Below are 19,858 nucleotides of genomic sequence, written 5' to 3' on the forward strand. Positions count from 1 at the left end.
TATCAATATCTTTAAGTCTTTTTACCTAAAATAATCATTACCTCCTCAAAATCATTATCAATAATTCAATTTTTCTCTTTCTTGATTTTCAAAAAAATCATAACCGAACAAGGCCTAAGAGTTTGTTTGATGTTACTTATTTAAGAATTTTTATTGGATTTAAAAAAAACAATATTTAATAAAAAAAAGTAATTTATTTAAATTTTTAATTAGTTAAAATATTTATTTAAATTTATAAAAATAAAATAAATTATTTTAATTAATAAATTAAGTAATTGATAAAGATTAAAAAACAAAATAATATATTATACCTTTTTGACAAAGGTTGAAGCTTTTGTTTAGTTTGAATTATATAACTAATCAAACATGATTTTACTTTTATTCTTATTCCTCACATTAAAAATATACTTACACATGTTAAATTATTATTTATTTAATATTTTAAGATTATTTATCAAAAATTTTTATACTTTCTCAAAATTATTATTAAATCATTACAATTTAATTTTTAAAATAAAATCCAAACAAGTTGAAAAAAAATTGAGGTTCATCGGATAATGGGGTAAAAGTTGGATGATTTGATTGTGGTGACATAGGTAGAGTAAATTGTGATGGTTTTTTCTTGGAAGCAACAATTATTATAGAGCATCTTTCTCAATCGCGGGTCCTACTCCGCGTTTCCGAGTTTACTATAAGGCGAGGAAAGAATCGGCTTGTTGCTTCATCCACCCATCTCTCTATCTTTCATCATCTTTCCCCAATCCCCCACGGGAATCTGTGAGAATCTCTGGGGATTGTGGGCTAGTTCATCGTTTTTCAGCTACCCATTTCTTCAATTACACAATCCCACCTGCAAAATCTGTAATTATTTCTTGGGTTGATCTTAAAATTTGAGAAAATCGTAACCCATCAAAGGATTTTCTTGGACTTTACATTTATGGGTGTCGTTGCTGATTCTCAAACGGGTGGTGGTGGTGGTGATGGTGGAGGGGGGAAATGTTCAAGGGCTGGTGGGTTGAAGAGTTTGGTTAGAAGAAAGCAAGTTGATTCAATTCATTCGAAATCTTCAAGCTCTGGTCATCATCAGTTAGCCAAGGCTTTAACTGTTCCTCATCTTATTGCTGTTGGTAATAATTCCTTCTTTTCACTTTTGAATTCCTATAGTTTGTTTCAGATTTATCTGCTAAAATCCCCCATGTCTTGTTCTCATATGATTGATTAGGAGTTGGTTCAACCATTGGTGCCGGAGTTTACATTCTTGTTGGTACAGTAGCTAGGGAGCATTCTGGTCCGGCGCTCACCATTTCTTTTCTAATAGCTGGAATAGCTGCTGCTTTATCAGCCTTCTGCTATGCAGAGCTTGCAAGTAGATGTCCTTCAGCTGGAAGTGCCTATCACTATTCATACATATGTGTTGGGGAAGGGTAATAATTAATCTCTTCATTTTCGTCATTTCACTGTTGATAATCATGTAAATGATGTTTTTTAAACCTAAACAGTAATTTTCAATCCCATTTTTTAGAATTGAGGTTAGTAAATGACTTTGTTTATTTTGCAGAATTGCTTGGTTAGTTGGTTGGGGTCTCATATTAGAATATACTATTGGGGGTTCTGCGGTTGCTCGTGGTATATCACCCAATCTGGTATTGCACTCACTTGTTTCACCATAATACTAATGTAGTTATACTAATCTGTGTATGATTTGTCTCCAGCTGCTTAAGCTGTTGTTATCATTGTATGATTCCTCTGTTTTTGATTCTTTTGTTTCATACTTTGATTGAGTCTCATAGAAATGAAGCATTCAAGGTTTTAAAAAAAACTTGAGCTTTTGGAAAAATGGTGTTTAAGATATTCTTTTCAACTTCTAAAGGGAAGACAAGAAGAGTGTTTAACATTTTGGCTGAAATCTTAGAGCTTGTTTGAGGAAGGGTTTCTTAAAAAAAATCTGGATTAAAAAAAGTATGATAAGGGATATGACATAATTGGGTTTTTTGCGTGTATTGTCCAATGTCCCCTTAGAATGGTAGGCGAAAAGATAAGACTTAGGCGATTCAAAATTTATACAAAAAATAGGAAGGGTATTTAGAAGATGATTTGATTAAATCCAAATAACTCATCATCAAACAAGTCCTTAGGTTTTGTTTCATATGGATAATCTTGATTAAATCTGAGTATCCAACATCCCATCAATGAAAAAGAAGGGAATTTGGGTAATTTTCATATTTACCAAACAAGATCATTTGATAATAATCAAATAATTAGATTATTTTCAAATGACTCGTTATCAAACAAGGCTTTAAGGGTTAACTTGTGTAACTTTTGTTTTTCTGCAATTTTGAATTATTTTCAGGCTGTGCTTTTCGGAAGTGCTGATAGTCTTCCATCTTTTCTAGCACGACATACAATTCCCGGGATGGATATTGTGGTTGACCCATGTGCAGCTATATTAGTTTGTATTGTCACAGCACTCTTATGTGTCGGAATTAAGGAGGTAGTTTGTTTATTAAACATTCCTAGTCATTACTTTGTAAAAACAAAATAATTATTATGAAATCATATGATTCTTTCTCAGAGCACACTAGTACAAGGCATAGTCACAATAGCAAATGTATGTGCCATGTTTTTTGTGATAATTGCTGGTGGATATCTTGGTTGGAAAACTGGTTGGGCTGGCTATGAACTTCCTGTTGGGTAAAAGTTGCTGACTTTATATTATGTTTATATGTGTGTTGTCGTATACTTTAACTTATTCTCGAACATTTTCCATGGTTAGGTACTTTCCTTTTGGAATGGATGGGGTGCTTGCTGGCGCTGGAACTGTCTTCTTTGCATATATTGGCTTTGATTCGGTTGCTAGCACTGCAGAAGAGGTATTGACTGTTGAGCCTATTTAGAAAATAGTTTTTTGCCACAATCATGATCCGGATTATAAAGTGATTTTTAGGTTCATTTGGCATACAATTTGTTCTTTAATCGTGATTTTTCAAATCTAGACTTTTATTGATTCAAAATTTTCAAATTTGGTAAACATAACATTGGTATACAAATGTATTTTTCAAATTATGATCAAGGATGAAAAAAAAATGATAACAAAACAGCCTATAATAAGCAAAGTTCTAATTATTTAGCTCTCTTGGCATGCAGTAGACTGAAGCCACTTTTCAATCGACTATAGGGGTATTTGGTAACAGAAATTTAATGTTGATTATTATTTAGATTTTTTCTTGACTTCGTCATTCATTGTGGGATCGATGGAGTTATTAAGAGTTGTAATTGATCAGCCTAGATATGTAGGATTTGTAGAAGAAATGTAGAAAGAAGAGAATGGCGTATGCCTTTTAGACGAGATAAACCAAATTCTATCATGTTTCATTCATAACTCCAAATAATACATACTTTACTATTTATATGCTACTATTGCACTAACGAACTCAACTAATTACCATACTACCCTTGTGCTTCTACTACTACTACAATAGTAAAAAATAAGTAAGTGATTGTATATTTTCATTTATTCAGGTGAAGAATCCTCAACGGGATCTTCCTTTGGGTATTGGTGCTGCTCTGTCCATATGTTGTACATTATACATGTTGGTTTCTAGTGTTATTGTTGGTTTAGTACCTTACTATGCTATGGATCCGGACACACCCATATCTTCTGCATTTGCAAGCCACGGGATGAAGTGGGCAGAGTAAGCAAATAAGAGTAAAAATTGTATTGTATGTTTTTAGCATAATGTATAAGCTTTTGGCATCTGATTTGTGTTCGCTTCTTTTTTGTCCCTAGATATGTTATAACCCTTGGGGCTACTACGGCTCTTTGCTCCACATTAATGGGTTCGATCCTTCCTCAGGTAATTTATTACTTCCAATTTTTTGTGGCTTTGATGGAAATTGTTATAGTCATTCCTCAAGAAGTTCCCTTCATAACTTAGTCCTTATTTGGATTCGGGTTATTTACATAACCTTGTTCATGTTGAGGTTATGAAAAAGTTGTTATTTGAGTAAAAAAACTTTAAAAAATATTGATATATAATGATTTTTTACAAAAGAAAAAGAAATAGAGGGTATTTTGTTATTTTGATTGATGATTTGAATGATGTGAGTAATGAAAAAATGGTGGTTCGAAGAATTCAAATAACCCAATCCTAACAAGGCCTAAGGGATGATCGTGGTACTGGTTGGTTCAGATTTTAGGTAGAATGTGTATAAAAAATGAATATGCAACCCTATATCCTAGCGGATAGCTTGTATTTGATATAGGGTTGGTTTATTTGTATCCTACACTATATTTATACTCTTTTTTTTTTTTTTTTTTTATATTGCATAATGTTTACTATAGTTATTAGTATATTAACAATAATGTTGTAATGGTCTTTTTATTTGTGATAATGATAGGACGTTGACATAATAATTAGTGTAAATTATACTAAACTAGAAAATGCTCAAAAACAAGTTTATGCGTTTAGTTTAAAATTAACCTTGAACCGATTAAAAGTTTATGTAACATATAAATTATTCTCCTAAAATGTTAAATCAACTATACCAGTTCAGTTATTAAAGAAAAGGAAGTATATAAAAAAGTTAAATCGGTTATATAAAAAAAAACATCCGTGTTCGAACTTATATCCAAGCATATTGGATACAAGTTCATAAATATATCTATTGACTTCCCAATATTGTAAACCTATTTTCCATATATGTATAAGTCCTTTTTTTCTTCTTACAGCCTCGAATACTGATGGCGATGTCGAGAGATGGTTTACTGCCATCATTCTTTGCTGATGTTAACATACGAACCCAAGTGCCCGTCAAAAGCACTGTATTGACTGGTCTAGTTGCTGCAACCTTGGCATTTGTAATGGATGTGGAACAGTTGGCTGGGATGGTATGTTTTTTAAAATAATTCAAAATTATGCCTCATTTGGTAACTCTTTATGTTTTAAAAACTACTAAATATTTTTCTTTCTGCTCATGTTGCAGGTGAGTGTAGGCACGCTGCTTGCATTTACAATGGTAGCGATTTCGGTATTGATACTCAGATATGTCCCACCAGATGAAGTACCGATGCCATCATCATTCCAGGAATCAATTGATTCTATTCCGTTTTCATATGATGCTACTGAAAAGGATGCAGATGGGAAAGAAGACATTGTGTTGTATGCTCCTCTTCTTCCGACACAAGCAGCTTGTAAGTTGATCTTTCCCTCACTTTTGGCTGTTTGCTTGTTACATGGAGTTCTTCAAGGGCTTATGTTGTTTAGTTTTTTGGAAACGCACATTTTCTCTTTGTTATTATATATAGAAAAAAAGTTAAACTATTAAATCACACCTTTATTTGGTGACTTACAAGCCAAGAACACCTAATGACAGCATTTTCAAATGAAAAATGCAATACCTGGGGTCATCACGGTTGAGTTGCAGTGCTAGCCTCTTTCCGGGAAAAAACTCTGGCATAAAGTTTGACTAAGTTTTTTTTTCTAGTGGGAATTAAATAGATCAATTTTATCTTATGTAAATGCATGTAAGGTTATGTGACTTTGTCATGTTCTCTTCTATGTGACTCAAATGTTAAGTTTCTCCTCTTGTGATAAAATTAGCTATCTTTCAACCTTAGGATGTATTTAAAAATAAAATAAAAATCATATACACCAGGTTAGAATTTGCGACTAATATTTCTTCTTTCTTGGGTTTTTCTTTTTGTAGACATAATCAATGAAAACAGGCGGAAAATTGCTGGTTGGACCATAATGCTTACCTGTATCGGAGCTCTTCTTCTTACATCAGCTGCTTCAAATGTCAGCCTCCCTAGGTTTGAAATTGCTAGCTGACCGTGCCTTTATTTTTATACTAATATAATAACAATCAAAGCGTGAAAATATCTCAATTTCGTAAACAGTGCTTGCTAGATTAGGAAATATATCCAAAAAGATTTATGTTCAACCAGTATGCTTGCATTCTTATGAATGAGCTGTTTGTTGGCAATAAGCAATAGCAGAGGGGCTATGCTATACTATCCTAACCCTAAAGTTTTCTTTTCCTCAGCTCGGTTAGGTACACCGTGTGCTCAATAGGCGGCGTTCTTCTTTTATCGGGTTTGGTGGTGCTGACATGTATCGAACAAGATGAAGCTAGGCACAACTTTGGCCACACTGGAGGTATTATTTGAGAATTAGACTATAGGTTTTTTTTAAGGCAAAACAATTAGGTCACCACCACAACCGAAGCCGAGCAGAAGTAAAATAGCTATAGCTGAATAGACTCACACATATAAAGAGTTGATTTCACGTCTCAACAAAAAGGTCATATTGTTGATCTGGGAAATGGTTCTCTCATTTGTATTTCCTATCAATTGTAACCTCATTGTAGTAGTTTCATCAATCCAAATATATGGAATCCCAATCCCCTTTCACTTCAAATTTCCACAACTAATGATCCTCTCTGTATTCAGGTTTCATATGCCCATTCATTCCACTTCTACCCATCATAAGTATCCTCATCAACACCTACTTGCTTATCAATCTCGGGTGAGAAATTTTCCCTTGTACGCTTCTTCTTCTGTTACTAATTCAATCCTGGCCTGACTAATTTTTTTATCTTACACAGATCCGATACTTGGGCACGGGTGTCTGTATGGATGTTTATTGGAACACTGGTGTATGCTTTCTATGGCTATCGTCACAGCGCGCTACATAATGCCATCTATGTCCCAACCGCCCATGCTGACGAAGTGTTTCGCAATTCAAATTCTCAGGCTTAAAGCATAAAAGGACGAGCAGTGGGTTGGTTGGTTTATTAAGTTGTAATTGTAAAATTAATGTACTAGTCATTATTTTGTGCTCACTTATTTATTGGTTGTTTTGTTAATGTCAACTAGAAGAACACAAATATATAGCCAGCCAGCCAAAGTAATGAACCTGAAATTGGTCACATCCTATTGTACATAATGTTGTAGTAGAAGGGTTGGGATTTAGGCAGAAGAAAGATGTACTAATAATGTTATCTATTATTATTTGTTATTTGGAGAAGCTCATTCCTAATTTGGAATGACTTGGAAAAATAACATTACAAATATCCTTTTATTATGCATCTTGCCTTTAATTCATGTTCTATAGTCATTAGGGCAATTTGTTCTCGATTTTTTTGAACTCAATTGGACTAGTTTTGATCAACACTCAAAATGAAAGTTGTTTCTTTTGTTTGGTATAATATGATTCACGAAGACTCATCCCCATGGACATTAGTTCTTGTGCTCGATGACTGAGATCAACATTTGAAAGACAACCCAAAATGATAGACTTTGATTACCCGGATTTGCGATCTTCTTGCAATCTCATGTCATTGAATACCTTAGTAAAGATCAATCATGTTCAGCTTGATTTCTGAACAATATAAGTTTGCAAATTATAGTGCTTGTTATTCTACAAACAAAAATCCAAGTTTGAACAATGTCATACAATTACAAACAATACATATTCAATAAATGTCAATTTAATCTATAGAAGTTGTAATGTTTCTTCTCAAACAGCAATAGACCAAGTGAAGAAGAGGGTTATTCCCTAAAGCAAAAGAATTGCAACTCATTTAGTGATGAAAACCAAGATGACCTCTTCCACCACATTCTGAACACATTATATTACCTGTTCCTCCACAACCTGCAACCCATTTAGATTCATCATTAAAAACATATGCTTCTCTAATCATTAGACTACATTTAGATGTGTATAATCGCAAATTTAAACCAGAGTTCATTCTTTGGAGGAAGCTAGCATGACCCCATATAGACCAAAAGAGAACTCTTTCCACTTTAACTACCTTACAAAAATTATAGAATTGCAATTCTGAAGTAGAAAGGATGAAATTGAAACTTAAAGCTTCGAATTCCTTATTGTATAGCCTTAGAGTTCATCTGATTGCAAAGGGTTTCATAAACACAAACAAAGTCATAAAATCGAAAAGAAGGTGTTTTACCTAAGCATCGAACTTTCACAATGATTCCTTGACTCTCCATGATAGAATCAACATACAATCCAGAACCTGTACACGTTTTACACAGTACAGCACCTTTCAACTCACATTCAGGGCAGCTAGGATTATCCCCTATGTTTTTAGCATCCATAGATAAACCAATTGGTTTCTCAATTATCTCTTCTGGTATTGCCTTATCATAACAAAACAGAGATTCCAAACCACTTCTTTGTTTATGAACTCCTCTAGCTGAAGTAGATGAAATCTACAAATACCATTACCATCTCAAATCAAACATGAACAGAAAAAATGATCGAATTAGGTTAAACTAGAGTTTAAATGAAAGATCATATAAGATTCATTCAATCAATCAGTTTTCAAAATACCCTTATAAATGAATAATCACAGTTAGCTAACCCCATTATCGCAGCAAGAGGCGGAAACAGAAGTGTTGCTAGAGATGGCGTTGATGTTCTTCATGAATTGCCTTGAAAGTATGAATTGTTGGCTGCGGAGATGTGATTTTAGCGGCGAACAGGTAATTGGTATCGTTAAGGTTGATGAAATACCTAGAATCGCATCCATTTCTCTCCAAATCAAGCTTTGAACTTTGATGATTGATGAAGAATGAAGAAGGTTTAATTGAAAGACGGCCTACGGAGAATTCGATGATATATATTATTAACTATTATGTACAAATCAATTCTTATTATTATATGTATTTTAAAAACTAATATTTTATTTTAATCTCTTACACAATTACAATAACTTCAAATAATACTTTAAATTATAAGTTTTTTTTTATATATAAATATATTTTTAAGCATTAGATCTCGTTTGAGGAAGTCATTAATGGGATTTTTTTTTTGGGTTTTTCTAACCAATTTTTTTTTTTTTTGTTAGATTAAAACTAAGAAAAAATTAGTTTTTAATTTATTTATTTTTCTATTAAATTACCGTATCTCTATAATTTTGTTTAATAATTAATTTATATTAAAAAAAATAAATGATAATTTTAGTATTTAAATTGATTAGATAGTTGATTTAATAATTGAGTTTTAAAATAAAATTTTTTATTTTATCCTAATAACTAAATATCAAAGATATAAATTTAATTTTGACCCTTAATTTATGGTTTGAATGATATATAAGTTTGGGGGTTAACTTAAACAAATTTGACGTGGCTTAAAATAATAATAGAAAAATTATGAAAAAAATAAGTGGAGAATGAATTAGAAAAAAATAGTATTGAAATTTTTAAAAATTAAATAATCATGTCACATTTTAATCATAAAAAATTAATTTTTTTATTTAATTTTTAAGAGTGAATTATCATGTATTTGTCATTAGAATTTATTTAAAAAAATAATAAAATATAATAAGATGATAAATGATTAAGAGATAGAATTTAGGTGAAGAAATGATGTATCACAATCTATAATTAATACAAAAACCTAAGGACTTGTTTGATTTTGGTTATTGGGATAAAACCAAATTTTTATCCTAAAATCCAACTATTATTTATTCCTTTCAAACATCATTTTAATTATTTAATCACTCCTTTTTCTTTTTAAATATCAAAATTACAAAAAAAAACAAACAAAATAACCAAATAATCAAACAAAACCCTAACGAGAGAATTATAAATATTGTATTTCTAAATTTTGTTTAGTTATAAGTTTTGGGTCATTGTTAATTTATTAAAAAAAGATTGATGAAATTGTAAATTGTAAAATTATTTAGGGACTAAATTCATTTAATATCTATACTAGAGGTAAATAAAAGGGGACAAGGGTCCTAAGCAAACCCTCATATTAGTTTTCATTTGTTTTGCCCTAATCTCTCTAGCCGCCGCCCGCCTCCTTAAACATATTTTCGATCCTGTCTTCTCCTCTTCCCATTCAGTCTTCTTCTCCAATCAAATACAATGTAAACATAACTGGTCCAGGTTATGTTTACGATGGTTTATATAAGGTATAACCTTCTTTTGGAGAAATTTGAAGATACTGGTGATCAATCTTCAACGAGTCAATGGCAAGAATTTGATCCTAGAGTGTTGTGAACCACAAAATGAAGGAAAATGTCAACCTAGAAAGTTTTCATTTAAATAAGAATAGGTTTTTGTAGTTATATAATAGTCCAACAAGGTAGTTGGATCATAAGAGTCGGCTTAAAAGACTACGAGTTCGATTCTATCTAGAAACGTTTAACCGTTTAAGAGGGTGTATTGTTATATAATATGTGTATAGATTGTTTTGAAATTATGAAATAAAATAAGAGTTTGAAATGTGATTTTATTTAATAGTTTGATTGAATGTTTGAGTTTATTAACTTTGGATTGAATGATTGGTGAATTAGATCTAAGTTTAATTGTGTTTGATGTTTTATTAATTAAGATTAAAATGTGCTCAATAAGTCATTTCAGCAAAAACATTTTTGTTTTTAATCTAGAAGATATAATGTTTTATGTTTGATGACATATCTTAAAATTTAATTTTAAAACAGTTTGAGATGTTAGATTTTGCATTTAAACTAAAATTATTGTATCAAAACAGTGTCCAAAAATTGTTGAGACATTCTTGAATAAATTGTTTCAGGCCAATTGTAAGAAAACTTATTTGAAAACTGAGTCAAATACGCTTTTTACAAAATTTTCTTAAATTATATCATACAAATCTAGTACAGGTTTAGGTGTTGAGAGATTTCATGAAGCTATTTATGTGCTAACAAAGTGGAGCCCTAATCTAGTTTAGTTAGCTTGAGGTGAATGTGAAGACGTGGGCTAAAGCCCATTACTTTGTAACATTAGCCCTTAGCTATTCTTTATTTTTGTTAACATTAGTAAAACCTTGAATTTTGAAAGATAATATAATAACATTGCAATTTGTTTTTATTTTCAATTTTAAAATTTTAAACTATTTTTTGTTGTTTGTTTTTTAAAAGAAATTTTTATTATTTTATAATTTAACAAGATTAACATAATTGTTTTTTAATTTATGAAGTTAAAATATTCATTTTTTAATTTAGAAAGTTAAAGTTTTGAATAAATATTTGTATTTTTAAATATAAGAGATTAACATGTTTATATATATTTTTTTAATTGAGCAAGTTAAAATCTGAGACATTTTCTTTTAATGAGAACAAAACTATAGATTTTTTTTTTTATCGAGAATAGAGTTATCATAATATCTTGTGTCAAATTAATATTTTAATAATATAGATAATATATATTTAAATTATTTTTATTATATATTTTTAAACATAATAATTGGAATTACTTACAATTTTTTAATTCTTTCAAATTCTTATCAATTATAATTGAATTTCAATTCTGATGAAATTTTAACTATCCTAACAAAAAATAAATAAATAAAAAAATTTAAGAAACTGCGAAATATTTTCACTTTAAGAAACAGAACCACAACAAACTCCACCTTTCATCCTGTTAAGAGACTTTTATAGGACAGGGACAATATAAACTTTTTCTTAATACATAGACCCAATACCGAAAGTTTAGGTAACTCTCGCCATTCCTCGGTATGACTTTTTCATTAAAAACAATTGAGCGTTTACCGAAACATATCGTAAAGTTTTCGATTTAGATACCCGAGAGAAAAACCGAAAGTTAATTAAGTAACTTTTGGTTTTTCTTCAAAGGGAAAAACCGAAAGTTAATAAGAAAACTTTTAGTTTTTCCCTTTGAAAAAAACTCGAAAGTTACCAAATTAACTTTCGGTTTTTTTCTCGGGTATCTAAACCGAAAGTTTTCCAAATAACTCTCGGTTTTTCCTTTTTAAATAAAACCGAGAGATATATTAAGAACTATCGTTTTTTCCTTTTCAAGCAAAAATCGAAAGATTGCATTTAACTTTCGATTTTTTCTTACAAAATTTACAAAATAGCCCGATTGTTTTGTGCTCAACCGAAACCTGTTCAACAAAACCAATATCAATTCATAAAACAAATGACATTCATAAAGCAAATGATCATTCCAAAATTCTTAACCAAACCAATCATCCAAACAACAAGTTTTACATTAAAATTAAAACGTATTCAATCAATTCATAAAGTCGAAACATACTAGAATTAGCTGGTGGGGGAGGAGGGGTGGTTGATACTGCCTCATAAACATTTCAAAACTCTCTAATCTTGCATTCATTTCTAACATTTATTTCTCCCGTTTTGCACTTTCCCTATCCATTCTTGAAATCAATTCTACATTTTCCGCTTGTATTTGATTAATCGTTTGAGTTTTTTCTTTATCCCTTTTTTCAATTCCTCCAGCTCCATCGCCATTATTTGATTATCCTTAAACAATCGATCAGTGGCTCGTTGTGAATTGTTGCCACTTCGAAGATCCTCACGAAAGTGTGTGGGTCGGACGCCTGATCCCATACCGAATACTCCCCCATGCTTTTGGCGTCCGAACACTCTCTCCGTCAACTCAAAGTTGGATATTTTTGGTTCGTTACTTCTTACTTCCTCCATCTCAACCTGCACATTTGAAATAAATTTCCATTTATATAATAAAATAAACTAGTTATAAGTAATTTATTTAAATTAAATTCACTTACAATTTTTTCTTGCGCTAGTTCGTTCGGGATGGGGGTTGAGTTTTCTTTGGTAGGTTTTGAGGTACGGGTCATCTTGAATACTTCAACGATAGAGGGTGCGGACTGCCCGTTCCATTTCAAGTGCCTGTTGAAATAAATGATTAATATAATTAATAACAATCTTTATATTAAGTTATTACAAATAATGTACTTACCAACTCTTCTTCGACTTGAGCAAACTGTCTACTTCCCGTATGATGTGGGAATTTTAGCTTCTTTCTGTTAACAACATTTGTACGACTGTTTTTCTGAATTTGAAATAAAAAACGAAGTTAGAATAATTAATATCAGATTTTATTTGAATTATGAAACCGTACCTTAAATTTTTTGGTGAAGTAATGGTTTCGACACACACAAACTCCCAATCATCTCGGTTGTAGTCTCGTGGAGGATTGGCAAGTACCACCGCCTCATCTCCTTGATGAATTCAGATATAATCTCTATTCAAATCTGAGCACATCTATCACATATCTGTTTGGCGTGTGCCAATTCGGACCTTCGATAATCATCAATAAAACCATCAGTACACTCGAACGGATCCTGAAAAATAAATCATTCAAATAATCATTAAGTGTAAACATTTTACCTGTCAATGATAGGTCGGGAGTGGAACCGTGCTCCTCCTCGTGAGCCTCCTCGTGAGCGTCATCAGCCTCATCGACATCCCCGTATCAGCAAACGTACTCTCAACAAACTCTTCAGCCTCAGCATCAATATCCTCGTCTGCTGGGGGAGTAGTAGCTATCGGGTTCACAACAATATGTGCTTTATCTCTAGAAGACTCTTCTCAGAGCCTTAAGTTTTCTTATTGTGCAAGTATGTTTTGGTAGTGCTTAGACAGTTTGCTGAGTGTTTTCCTCATACTCTTCCAAGTTTTTTTACGACCTTCAGACAATCTTAATGCACCATTAATAAAATGAGCGAATAATCACAATAAAGTAGTAATAAGAATGAATATAAAGTAAAAAACATAAATCTACCTAATTAATTAATCTGAACTATATATTTGTAAACCGCGGTTTTATTTTTGTCACAATCTTCCAACTAGGTCGGGCTGACATATTAGGGGCGTAGAATACTTGTTTTTCTTGACTCGCCAATATATACGAGTCCTAACTTTAGATTTTAAAATTCGGTTTACATTTATACTTGCGTAGCCATATTTATCCACTTTCACTCATAGTTCCTCCGAGTGTGTATCAAACCACTTATAACTGAATAAGACAACTCGTTTGTGAGAAAAGTATTGTACTTCGATTATATTCGTTAAAACTCCGTAGTATGACATAGTCTCAGACCCGTTGTACCCTTCAACAACCACCCCACTATTTTGAGTAGTCAAACCTTTGTCGTGTTTTTCTGTACATAATTTGTATCCGTTTACTTTACACCAAACATACATAGACGAGTACATACTTGGTCCTTCTCATAAGATCTTGAGGTCTCTTGATATGTCGTCATTTTCTGCTAATTGAGCGACCTATATATATACATTCCCAAAATTTAGTCGTTAAAATAAATATAAAGTTATTAGATATGATTTATAATTTACCCACTTTATGTTTGAAATATGTGGCAAACGTTTCTCTACGGGACTCATTGTTATTGCAATACTGCATGTAATCTCTGCAAATAGATCGAATATTAAATAATTTACTCTTTAATGCTAATTAATAAAACGGCCTACGGAGAATTCGATGATATATATTAACTATTATTATGTTAAAATGTATTTAAAAAACTAATATTTTATTTTAATCTCTTACACAATTACAATGATTTCAAATTATGTTTGAATTATTTCTCTATAATACTTTAAATTGTAATGTATTATTTTTATTTATAAATATATTTTTAAGCATTAGGTCTTGTTTGAGGAAGTGATTATTGGGATTTTGTTTGTTTTTTTTATAAACACCTTTGTTGAATTAAAATTTAAGAAAAATATTAGTTTTTAATTTATTTATTTTTTACTAAATTACCTTTCATTTCTATAATTTTGTTTAATAATTAATTTCTATTAAAAAAAATTAAAAAATAATTTTAATATTTAAATTGATAAAATGATTGATTAGAAAGTTAATATGATAGTTGAATTTTGAAATAAAAATCTGTTTTATTTCGATAACCAAATATTAAAGATATAAATTTAAATATAACCATATTAAGTTGATTATGGTTTGATTGATATATTCAAGTTTGGGGTTAATTTAAAAATAATTATTGGCTTAAAATAATAATAGAAAAATTATGTAAAAATAAATAAAGAATGAATTAGAAAAAAATAATATATTAAATTGAATATTTTAAAAATTAGGTAAAAAAATAATATTTTTATGTAAAAAAATAATATTTTTATTTAATATTTAAGAGTGGATTGAACCCAGGACTAGTTAGTACAATTTGTTTAAAAAAACAATAAAATGTAATAAGATAATAAATAATTAAGAGATAGAATTTGGGTGAAAGAATCATCGTGTCACAATCTTTTTTACTAAAAAAAAATTTAATAAATTTAAAAACTTAAGGACTTGTTTGATTTTTTATTATTAGAATAAAACTATTTTTTTATTTCAAAACCCAATTATCATTGATTCATTTTATACCTTATTTTAATTATTAAATCACTCTTTTTTCTTTTTAAATATCAAAATTACGAAAAGCTCGTGAGAATTATAAATATTGTATTTCTAAATTATGTTTAATTATAAGTTTGGGGTCATTGTTAATTTATTAAATAATAATTGATGAAACTGTAAATTGTAAAATTATTTAGGGACTAAAATTCATTTAATATCTATAGTAGAGGTAAATAAAAGGGGACAAGGGTCCTAAGCAAACCCTCATATTAGTTTTCATTTGTTTTGCCCTAATCTCTCTATCCGCCGCCGCCTAAACATATTTTCGATTCAGTCTTCTCCTCTTCCCATTCAGTCTTCTTCTCCGATCAAATACAATGTAAACATAACTGGTCCAGGTTATGTTTACGATGGTTTATATAGGGTATAACCTTCTTTTGGGGAAATTTGAAGATACTGGTGATCAATCTTCAACGAGTCAATGTCAAGAGTTTGATCCTAGAGTGTTGTGAACCACAAAATGAAAGGAAAACTCAACCTAGGAAGTTTCATTTAAATAAGAATAGGTTTTTTTAGTTATATAATAGTCCAACAAGGTAGATCAATCATAAGAGTCGGCTTAAAAGACTACGAGTTCGATTCTATCTAGAAATGTATTGTTATATAATATGTGTAAATAGATTGTTTTGAAATTATGAAATAAAATAAGTTTGAAATGTGTTTTTATTTAATAGTTTGATTGAATGTTTGAGTTTATTAACTTTGGGTTGAATGATTGATGAATCAGATCTAAGTTTAAATGTGTTTGATGTTTAATTAATTAAGATTAAAATGTGCACAATATAAGTCATTTCAGCAAAAACATTTTTGTTTTTAATCTAGAAGATATAATGTTTCAGATTTTAAATGTTTGATGACATATCTTAAAATTTAATTTTAAAACAGTTTGAGATGTTAGATTATGCATTTAAACTAAAATTATATATCAAAATAGTGTCCAGTGTCCATCACCTGTTCTTCCTACTTGTTTTAAAACCTGTTTTGAGTTTAGAATTTGTCAATTAATTGTTGAGACATTCTTCAATAAATTGTTTCAGGCCAATTGTAAGAAAACTTATTTGAAAATTGAGTCAAGTAGAGATTTAGGTGAGATTTCATGAAGCTATTTATTTGCTAACAAAGTGGAGCCCTAATCTAGTTAGCTTGAGGTGAATGTGGGGACGTGGGCTAAAGCCCTTTACTTTTTAACATTAGTCCTAGCTATTCTTTATTTTTGTTAACATTAACTTTTTACTATTAGACTACCCACAGCAGGGTGTTAAATTTTTTCATTTAACACCCTGCCACGTCAGCTTAACACCTCTTTTAACACCCACTTTTTAACATGTCATACAGCAGCGTGTTATTCAAAGTATCAAAATTACTTTTTCACTTTCTCTCACTTCCACATCATTTAAACATATACATAATTTCATTTTTTTTAACCACAAACAATATTATTCATCACTTGATAAATCAAACATACAAATATTATTTAAAACGAAGAAGAAAACAAACACTCTAAACAAGGATGAAAGAGTTTGAAGATTTTAAAAGAAAGGTGATACAAACAAGGATGATAATATGGTAGAAAATTTCTGAAATTTTTTGGTGTCCAAATGACACAAACCAAGTCTCTATTTATAGATCGTGAAAAATAAAAAATATTGATATAATTTTTTATTTTTTTTTATTGATCAATCATTATTAAAATGTATTTTTAAAATAAGAAAAGTAAAATCAAAAGCCTGCCACATGGCAGGATCTCATTGGCCAAACAAAATTTGACACCCGTGTCAAATTTTGACACCCAAAATTTGACACCCAAAATTGCCCCCTGCTGCCTCCCACCCTCCTCTTTTGACACCCAAATAACCCCTCAAATACTCCCCTGCTGCGGCTGGTCTTAGTCTTTTTTTACTACATTGAATTGTGAAAAATAATATAATAATATTGTAATTTGTTTTTATTTTTAATTTTAATTTTTTAAACTATTTTGTTTTTGTGTTTTTTTTTAAAAAAATCTTATTATTTTATAATTTAACGCAATTAACATATATATTTTTTAATTTATGAAGTTAAATATTTATTTTTTAATTTAGAAAGTTAACATTTGGAATAAATATTTGTATTTTTAAATATAGGAAATTAACCTGTTTATATATATATTTTTTTTTTAAATTGAGCAAGTTGAAATGTTGAATATATATATATTTTTTAATAAGAACCAAATTATAGACAAAATATTCTTGAGAATAGAGTTATTTGTGTCAAATTAATATTTTAACAATATAGATAATATATTCAAATTATTTTTATTATATATATTTTTAAACATAATAATTGGAATTACTTACAATTTTATAGTTTTTTCAAATTCTTATGAATTATAATTGAATTTCAATTCTGATGAAATTTTAATTTCACTATTCCAAACACATCATATCAAAAAAATAAGAAAATAAAACAATTTAAGAAACTAGAAATTATTTCCACTTATTAATGTGATTAGAACAGAAACTACAATAAAACTCCACCTTTCATCCTCATAAAAAAAAACTTTTAGGCAAGAGTCAATAGAAACTTTTACTTTTATGTAGTTTCAGATGTTAGATTTTGCATTTAAACTAAAATTATATATCAAAACATTGTCCATCACCTTTCATCCTCATATTGTAATGTTGATGATTATAACCCATTGATGGAGTCTATTTTCATGTCTTTTTAGCAAAATTCTAATAAGGTTAAAGTTCATATATAAGAAAAAGTATGCAGGTTGTAATCTTACACAAATAAAGAAAAAGAAACTTAGTAAGCATATATTTATCATACATAAGTATGAGGAATTAAGCATAACCTTGGCTAGTTTGTAGTTGTGCTCTCAAGTCTCAATATAAATATAAAGTTTGAATGCTATTATTAAGGATCTCAAAAGTGTATTCTCCTTTTATTGAACATTCATACTTTGTTATATTAGTGGGCATAGACCATGCAGATTAGGGTTGTATGGGCTTAAGCCCATTCCTAGCTGATCCTACTTTTACTTGTAGCAGTTGATTAAGAAAAAAACAATATTACTAACATAATTGACAGAAACAATTAAATCTCACAGAAAAAGAGAGAGCTAACTCTAGAATCTTGTGGAAAAAATAGTTAAAACTACCTTAAATACCAACTGAACATAATGAAAAAGACAATTGAACAATTAGTTAACTCTTCAAGTTAATTCTTATTCTCTCTCAACTCTCACTAGGAAAAAATAGGTTATTATGGAGGGCAAAATCTCTCGGAGAAAGACTATAAGCCTTCGGTGAAACAACTCACCGAGAGCGATAAACGTCATCGGCGCGTCTCAGTGAAATAGCTGTCGGAGAAAAAGAAAAGCGCGTTTGCAAGGGCAGAGAAAGTCCTCAGAGATAAGTTATAACTAAGGGCAGGGAAAGTTCTCAGAAATAAGGCAAATCTAATTCCGAGAGCATATCTAACGCTCTCGGAGAATTCTCTAAATTATTAACGAAAACATTTTAAATGCTCTCGGAGATTACTTTATATAATTAACGAAAGCATTTGAAATGCTCTCGGAAATTTCTTTTATTTATTAACAAAAGCATTTCAAATGCTCTCGGCTATACTTTTTTTTTTTAAAATAAAATGTTTATAAACTGAATTTTACCTATTTTAAACTAATAAATTTCAGGCATACACAAATTAAAAATACCGAATTTGATATACCAAAATCCCAATAATCCAAAAATACAATTATCCAAAACTTAAATCTTCAATTCATTCAACATTACAATATCTAATAAACCAAAATTCCAATTTACCCATAGTCAAAGTATTTAAATATATAAAAAAACATAATATACTCGATCTTATACTATTTTATTATATTCAATTATAATATCTATCTGATTGCAGATCATGTAATCGAGTTCTTCTTCTCTACTCATCTCAACTCTCAACTTGTCTCCAATTAATAAGATACGGTCATAATATTGAATTACCTATTATAAAAATATAAATTCACATTAAGATGAAAATGAGAATGGAATGGAATTGAATGAGATTTGTAGCCGTAGCAGGACACAAGAAGACCGCTTTGATCAGATGGGGGCGATAATGAATTCAATGAACGATACAATTAAACGACTAAATCTAGCGTATGATAGCAAGAACAGAAAGGTGACAATGTATGAGACTATAGAGGCGAACGACAACATGTTCGCACACAATGAAGAAAGACGATATCGTGGTGAACCTAATAAGGAAAGGGAGCAACACGATCATATGTATAACTACCGATAAGACTCTAAAAAATGGAGTTTCCGAAATTTAATGGTGAATAAGTAGATGACTGGATATACAGAGTGGAGATGTTCTACCTGGCTTAGTTCACATCTACAACCGAGTGGATTTGATAATCCGCTAAAAAATGAATGTAAAGATGTTAAATGTCAACATTATTTAAGGAATTTGATAAGAAGTACTTGAATATCATTTACATGTTACCTCATTTTACGAAAGAATTCTCTATTAAATGTCATTTAAACGGGCTAAAAGAGGAATCACAAATCCAATTAGAATTCAAAAATCAGGGTCATTAGGAGAGTATTGACGATGGCGCCTAAACTACAAGAGATGATAAATAATAAAGTA

The 19,858-nt window shown here is 30.0% G+C and overlaps 2 protein-coding genes across 2 annotated transcripts; one reads left to right on the forward strand and one right to left on the reverse strand.

Moving 5' to 3' along the window:
- Window positions 1-704: 704 nt before the first annotated feature.
- On the forward strand, window positions 705-7,103 carry LOC124911373 (cationic amino acid transporter 2, vacuolar-like). Its single transcript, XM_047451850.1, has 14 exons — window positions 705-1,127; window positions 1,223-1,424; window positions 1,559-1,643; window positions 2,351-2,491; window positions 2,573-2,691; window positions 2,774-2,870; window positions 3,520-3,692; window positions 3,788-3,854; window positions 4,730-4,888; window positions 4,984-5,191; window positions 5,707-5,812; window positions 6,046-6,158; window positions 6,452-6,527; window positions 6,607-7,103. The coding sequence occupies exons 1-14, from the start codon at window positions 938-940 to the stop codon at window positions 6,758-6,760; spliced, it is 1,890 nt and encodes a 629-aa protein (XP_047307806.1). The 5' UTR covers window positions 705-937; the 3' UTR covers window positions 6,761-7,103.
- Window positions 7,104-7,398: 295 nt separating this feature from the next.
- Window positions 7,399-8,610, reverse strand: LOC124912141. Its single transcript, XM_047452705.1, has 3 exons — window positions 8,386-8,610; window positions 7,972-8,233; window positions 7,399-7,655 (listed from the first exon to the last, which is right to left on the reverse strand). The coding sequence occupies exons 1-3, from the start codon at window positions 8,551-8,553 to the stop codon at window positions 7,585-7,587; spliced, it is 501 nt and encodes a 166-aa protein (XP_047308661.1). The 5' UTR covers window positions 8,554-8,610; the 3' UTR covers window positions 7,399-7,584.
- Between the last annotated feature and the right edge of the window lie 11,248 nt (window positions 8,611-19,858).

Source organism: Impatiens glandulifera, chromosome 8, assembly GCF_907164915.1.
Source record: "Impatiens glandulifera chromosome 8, dImpGla2.1, whole genome shotgun sequence".
In the NCBI taxonomy this organism is placed as follows: Eukaryota; Viridiplantae; Streptophyta; class Magnoliopsida; order Ericales; family Balsaminaceae; genus Impatiens; species Impatiens glandulifera.